General features: G+C 36.5%; 1 protein-coding gene across 4 annotated transcripts in view; it reads right to left on the bottom strand.

Moving 5' to 3' along the window:
• Positions 1-3,862: 3,862 nt before the first annotated feature.
• The window catches only part of LOC129776253 (tribbles homolog 2-like), a 106,872-nt gene continuing 103,192 nt past the window's right edge, over positions 3,863-7,542 (bottom strand). For all 4 annotated transcript variants that reach the window (XM_055781794.1, XM_055781796.1, XM_055781797.1 and 1 more), the window contains exon 6: positions 3,863-5,498. In XM_055781794.1, coding sequence (XP_055637769.1) covers positions 5,171-5,498 — 328 coding nt within the window. In that variant the 3' untranslated portion in view covers positions 3,863-5,170. The remainder of the gene's footprint in view (positions 5,499-7,542) is intronic.

The following is a 7,542-nucleotide window of genomic DNA, read 5'->3' as shown; positions in this document are numbered from 1 at the left end:
CCGCTTATGACAACTCTACACGAGCTGATGATTGCGCCGGCTAGTGACCATTCTATCCTGGATTCCTCGAGTCGAGAAAGACGCACCACGCTAGATATGAGGTACAGACTAGGGGGGCGTTGCTGATTAATGATCAGCTGCATCCCAATAGGAGGTATCCCGTGTCGGGCACACGTACAGAGCATCGAAGACTGCAACATACCAATTATGAGAACACTTGTAATACTAACCTCGAGTCAACCGCGAGTAATCGGTTACATATTACTAACATAGTTGTAAGCAAACATTGTCGAAATATTGAACTCCCGGCCCCGTTAGGCTGACGCCATATGAGCCTTAATAAAAATATATATTTTGGATAAAAAAAAAAAAAACTAACAATTTTGTTGTATATAATTTTTTCGTTATTTTCTTATATTTCTATACACATTATGATAACTTGCTGCATTGTCGTTAGAGTACAACTTTGCTGCTACTTCATTCTCGGATACAGGTACAAAAGAATGATACTTTTGGGTACCTGGAATTTGTTTGGTGTTATCATACATGCTACTCAACTCTTCCACACACTGATCATATTCTTCTTGTGACCTATATGAAAATGAAAATTTTGTAAGATACTGTTAAAAATGTTACCAATTTAGAAATAAATACTTGCACAGCTATTGTGTCATGACTTAAAACTTCACATATAACTACAAAGCTTAAATTTGCCAGAGAACCTTTTTCATCTCTATAATAAACAACGAATGGATGGATTGTTGCTTGATCATTGTTCCAGTGATGACTTTGAACTTCATCTTGAAGCACAAATGAATAATTTTCGGAAAAATCACAAATCACAACAACCTTATTTTCTTGCAAATTAGCTTTCTTATTGCTAAGAAATGAGGACTTTTGTGTTTTAATGTAATCATGAGTAAGTAATTTTTCTATTTTTTCGCAAAAATACGATATAAATTCTTCCACCGGTTTTACAAGAGTTTCTATGTCGCATCGATCAGTAGAAATCCATTGTGCATAAGTGATTTCAATTAAATTGCGTTCCTGAAGCTCATTTAGAAACCAGTTTCCAAACTCGTCCATTGTTGGACATTTTTTACATTCACGAAGGTAACAGTATTTTGATCTATTTGATATGTTACATAGTATTTTTTTTCCATATATTCTTTGCATTCAATATATTCCTTTAATATTTTTTGAGACTATGAAGCATAAGATTTACATTTTCATGGAATGTACAAACACAAACGTTATGATTTCCTGAACTACTCAGCAATTTGCAATGCTTCGGACGCACTGTTGCAAAAGAGCTAAATCCAATTTTGCAATTTGGATTAGGTTCCTGAAATCTGTTGAAAGTTTCCCGTAATGATGTTATTAATAACCTTTTTTGGAGGTGTTGACGCTTCCCATCTTTGGCTACAGAAACATGGTCACTTTCTCCAGGTAATAATCGACTGATATCGTCGTCATTATAAAATTCCGAAACATGATTTTCAACATCTTCACTTAAACTTGGTCCATATTTGCTATGTGGTGTCGACAATACACCTTTTACATTTGCCAGTTTTTTGGCTTCAATTGCCATATATTTATTAACGCCAAATTCTTCTTCCATTTTTTGCACGGACCAAGACTTAGGCAAAACTGTTAAAATTCTAACTTTTTCTGATCCTGTTGTCTGTGTGGTCAAATTTCACTTTGAGCTGATTGATAATCTCATCAAACTCTTTTGCCTTTTGTTTAAAGTTCGACTCTTCGACTTCTTCATGTGAAAAGGAAAATAGATTTCTTTTAATACCTTTAGAAATTTCTTTGAATTTTTGTTCGGGGTAACTAGCCTGTCCAAGTATTTTCGTCATTATTGGTGAAACGTTAATACCGGCGATTCCCTTGTTGAATAGCTCAATGTTGTATGCTCGGGAATACTCTGGTATATTGCTGTTTTGGGAATCTTGCGGAGATGCTGAAACGACTGAAACTATTAATGGTACTTCTTCCTAAAGTATTTTCTACTGCTGTACTGATCTGCCCCTCAGTATTACACTGCTTTGGTTTGGAAGAGTATATAGATAAACGGCATGATCCGCAAATTTTTAAAGATGTATCAAATAAATTTATTTATTTATTTATTTAATTGTTATCAACAGGCAGTATTTTGCCCTAATAAGGATATTGCATCTCATTGACTTAAGTTTCTCAATCATTGACACGGTTAAGAAACGTTTTTCAGATGAACATTTCTTGCCGTTTTTCGGAAACGGTCTACAACACGAAAAAAAAAGTTGTAGTCTATTGTGGTATACTGTTATTCTCTCTATAAGGAAAATTGTTCGACTGATGAACGATGTTTGAATATGAGTAACATTATATACATGATAGAGGTACCTTAAAGATACCTGACTTTATATACCTATACAGAGGTAGCTTAGAGATACCTGACTTCAGGTATAATCTAGGCATAACGTAAACATGTTAATTATATTTGTACCCATAACATCCGGTGCTCCCGTGGCCGAGTGGTTAGCGTCCCACACTATCATGCCGGGGGTTTGGGTTCGATTCCCGTTCTGGCCGGGGGATTTTTCGTCAAATAAAATTTTTCCGGCTTGCACTGTGACCATGCGTATTCTAGAGCTTGCCACTCCAGAGTACATTCAAGGCGTGTTATTCGGCATAGAAATCTCAACCAAGTACTATTAATAAAAATGACGCAAGTAATGCTACGTTGAGAAGGCCAAAGTTCCACTGGAACGTTAGTGCCATTCAAGAGAACAAGAAGAGACCCATAACATCCGGTTGAATCAACAAGGTGTATTTGTTGTTGGGATTTCAATTCTACTGTTCGTGTTTTGATTGTGTAACACGAATAATATGTTAAAAGTTTGTATTAAGATAAAAAAAGATTTTTTAATATCGCTACGTTTTGTGTTAACCCTTATGTCTTCAAATGTTTCTCAACGTAACTCCTAAACATATGTTTACCATAATGATGTATTTGGAAAAGTTGTAGGAAATTATAAGCAAATTCATAAAATTTCATGAACATGACGGTATAACACGACAAACATATTAAAAGGGAACATTTACTATAAAAAAGACAATAAATTAAAAATATTTTCTAAAATATCTCGAGAATGGCTACATTCTAGATTTCTCCTCCTTCTAGATTTATAATGAGCTTTCTTGTTTTAAATCATATCAGAAATCATAATTTGTGGCTAAAAACGATTGTTAACATAAAAAAATTCAAAGTTTCGGAAATTCATGAAAATTCGATGTTCCACAAAGTTCGTCAAAAATAGTTTTACCATCTTGGACCCATTTTTTTTAAATTTTCTACATGACTTCTATTTTATATGGAAAAATTTAAAAAAAAATAAAAAATATGTATTTTGGATATTGCAAATTAAAGTTTTTTTTTGTAAATAAAAAAAAGAGTACTAATTTTTTTTTCATGTCTAGACATCAATACTCTATAACTCTTTCTAAGACACTATTTCAGTACGACTCATAGTTTTTAAAATATAAATTATCAAAGATTTCTCCAACTAAAATCGATACGCCCTTTTCAAAAGTTACGCTTGAATAAAAAAAATTCCCAATTGCTGTGGAAAACTCATATTCCCTCCAACCCAAACGGAATACAAACTTTCATTCGAATCAAAAATACATGTTTTTAAAATCTGCATTTTTTGGACGATTTCATTTGAAATTGCACATATGTCTAAGCTGAATACGTTTACAACAAACCAAGGTGTGTTGATATGACGTGTCCACACATCCGAATGCAACCTTCCCGGTTTACCATGGAATTTCTTTCGAATCATACAACCTGTAAACGTACGAACGAATTTGAATTTATTTTTCTTTTTTTTCTCGCACATTTATCTAATGATGTATTAAATTAATTTGTGTATTCGCTAGCTCTATCTACCTATCATTCGTCTCTATAATAAAACACTCTCGCGTACATCCATTCGAAACTCTCTTCACTGCCCTATACAAATACACGAAATAAGCTTACACTTACCATCCATTTTAAAGTCTATATATCTATCAATTAATAGGAAGAATTCAGAACTTCTGACGGAAGATTTTATTGGTTCTTCTAGTAAAAAATCACTATAGAAATAATCTGGAAAATAGAAACTTTCAAAATAATTCTCTTTATAAAATCACAATTTCAATCTGGGACAGAACGCACGCGATGAACATCGTGGAAGGATTTGTTCTCCATCGCATAAAGTCGTTTAGTAACGGCTGTACCTCCCACTTATACCGAAAATCAGCTGATTAGTTATATCACTTATCACAAATACACCTTTATCCTCAACAAAGACAGAAATTTCTACAACAAGTTCCGGGTAGGTATTGCCCATTGGATTCCACGGGAAGAGAAACACGGACAGCAATACGATTTTTTTAATGTTCCGTTTTTTCCGCCCTCAAATGTGGCTTAAAGTTAAACTTAAAACATTTTTTTAGTTTCAGTCTGTTTTGTTATTCTCGTGATGTAATAGTATAATACATAACAATAAATTATTAATTTAGTTCACTTCATACCTCACTTCATTCATTGGCAAAGACAAATAAAAACAAAAGATTGAAAGTTGTTGAAAAAGAAAAGTATTAGGTGAGCTGGGCGGTGGTGCTTGTTTGTCTATCTCCGAACGAATCTACTAATCAAGGATTGCACTCAAATCATTGTTGTTTCCTGATTGGGAAAAAATTAAAGTTTTCATTCGAATTCATAAGTGATTAAGATAGATGATTTTTCTCTGTGTAAATCGAAAGAAAAATGACGAATAGATGATTAACTAAGGTAGAATTAAAAAATGTTCCAACGAAACCAACTGAGATCATGCTAGTGGCATTACTGTTGTTAACCAGGTAGCTGGAAAATATGTTCTAGAAACAAATCGCGAGTGTGGACATGAAATATTTAGCAAACAAAAAAAAAGTTAAGCGAAAGTCTACTTCTAACCGACTTACTTCTACTTCAAAGATGAGAAACAATGAACTAAAGAAAACATATTAACATAACTGTGTTTTGTTGTTCCTAATCAACAAGTGCGTGCGACAACTACCATGTTTGTCACCATCCTCTATGGATAACCCATCGTATTCTACCATTTTCCAAATCCAAATCACTCTCTCTCCCTTTCTACACCATCTCAGCATTTCCATGATGTCCGCTGCTCAAACCATCTCCATCGTTCTCAGTCGGCTCCAGCCACTCCGGAACGCACTGATCGTCCGCATTGGCGGAAGGATTCGAGCGGCTAACGTAGGTCAACTGATCCCTGCTGTCGTCATGTAGCAACCACGGATGATACAACACATCCTCCGAAGCTATCCGTTCATCCGGCTCTCGTCGCAGCAGCGCCCGGATAATGCAGCGTGCCTTCGAGGACAGACAGTCCGGCACGGTGAAATGGCCTCGGCTGATCTTGGCGAACAGCGATGCATGTTCCGAATCGTTGAAAGGATATCTGAAATGGAAGAGAAGATTTTGTGGTTAAACATTTGTCCATTATCAAATTTATGCAATTATCGGGTGATCAAGCTCCCTTTTGTTGCCCAGCTTGATTCGCGCTCTTCTGTTTTTCATAAAATAAAAATCGAACAGCTGCATCCGAGGGAAACACAATCTGCTATCAATTATATCTCGAACCATTCCGCGTGCGTTTCAACCCTTCGTTTTATTGCCATGCGATACGAAACGAGACTCCCAGACAGACAGCGATCTGCACACGATTGTGATGAAGAAGACGACTCCAACAAGAAAACCAAGATCTTCCGACGGAACATAATTATGAGCGCGCGTGCACCTGCTGCCAAAAAGAGGTTCCTTCTGTCGTTATTTTTCATTTTTCGTTTTTGGCATCCTATCATTGAAGAGCCACCAAGCCATGGGGTGCAAGTTGTGCTCCTCCTTCTTCGTAAGCGTGGCTGGCTCTCTGTACGACGGACGGACGGACACATCGGTCGGCGTTTAACCCGAGAAACGAGAGCTTTGGGGCTATTTTAATTTTATCCGTACGATAAATATCTTTGCCGATCATGTTTTGGGCTTCGATGGCGCGACATGAGTTGAAGAACGGAAAATCGTAATTGTACGGGATAGAGTTTATTTTTCATTACATTAAAACGGATCACTGCCGAATTGGTTGTAGGAGTGAACAGTGCGTTAGGAAAATTCCGGCAACATACTCCCGTGAATTCTAAGGCCGTTTGCACACCGGAGCAATAAGCAACTAGCAAGCAGCAATACGCAATATGCAACAGGCAACATATTTTGTTTTATTTCGCATACCAGAGCAATCAAAACACCTGACATTATGCAAACAGTCTGCTTAATGAACGAAACTTGCCAAATGATGGACGATAAGTTGCTTTTCAACCGACACGTCGTGTTGCAAGCGATATATATTGCTCTTCAAATGCGATAGCGATATCGTATTGCGTCGGTGTGAGAGATCAACAAAAATGTAATGGGAAAACCCATTGGCGATAATATTGCTTATTGCATGTTACTAGTTGCTAGTTGCTTATTGTTCCGGTGTGCGAGCCGCCTAAGACTTCGGTGGGAAATGGTGATAATGTATTTATAAGTAGGGAAAATCAGGGTAAATCAACACCCCCAGATTATTCCAACTACACTCTGTCCATCTTCTATAAGACCATCCTGAATATATTTCGTTGCAACACAAACAGTTAGAATTTCAACAATATACATTCATACATTGTTGAATGCTTAGAACAAAGTATATTTAACGACAATTTCGTTCGAAAGAGTTGTTTGTTTATTTATTTTGCTTAAATATGATAATTGCAGCTGTCCAGTTTCTATAAGACCATTTCAAAATTCATAAGTATTACCAATGAAAAATTCAAACGATAGGCTGATTTACATGTCAATAATTGGCAACCTAGTCATTTCGGCTAGTAACCTGGAAAATTCGTGTTGGAATACTATTTACCAAATTCTGCTGAACGGATTTCTAGATATTTTCCATGTTTCCGAAATTGCGACCTTGAGCTCTTTAATCGTGGTGTACCGTTTTCCCTCAGTGTAGATTTTGCGTACAACGATCCCCCTAAGATTTTCAACAGGATTCAAGCCTGAAGAGCGAGCCGGCCAGCCAAAAAAAAAAATAGATTTATGGTCCCTAATCCATTACTTCCTTGCTGGTATGAATAGTAGCATTGTTTTGCTGGAATGTGAGTTTTTGAGTGACGATATCCACGTAAAAACGGTAGGAGAGAGAGTTCCAGAACATGTATGTAAGAATGACGTGAAAGCTATCTTGACCATTCCGGTTGCACAGAATCCCACCCAAACCATGCACGAGCTTCCACCAAAATTCCTGGTTGAAAAATAGTGTTCTTTCTTCCGTAAATCACGCCAGTACCCGTTGAAACCATCAGGACGGTTTGGCGATGGTGAAATGCATCGATTTGTCTTTCTTCTCTTTCCGTGAGCACTTTTCCTTTCAGCATTTTCCAGATTTATTGATCAAAACAACTACAATA

The sequence above is a fragment of the Toxorhynchites rutilus genome, chromosome 3 (genome assembly GCF_029784135.1).
Source record: "Toxorhynchites rutilus septentrionalis strain SRP chromosome 3, ASM2978413v1, whole genome shotgun sequence".
Taxonomy (NCBI): Eukaryota; Metazoa; Arthropoda; class Insecta; order Diptera; family Culicidae; genus Toxorhynchites; species Toxorhynchites rutilus.
The sequence above is the reverse complement of the archived record's forward strand: the minus strand, read 5'-3'. Positions and strand labels throughout refer to the sequence as shown.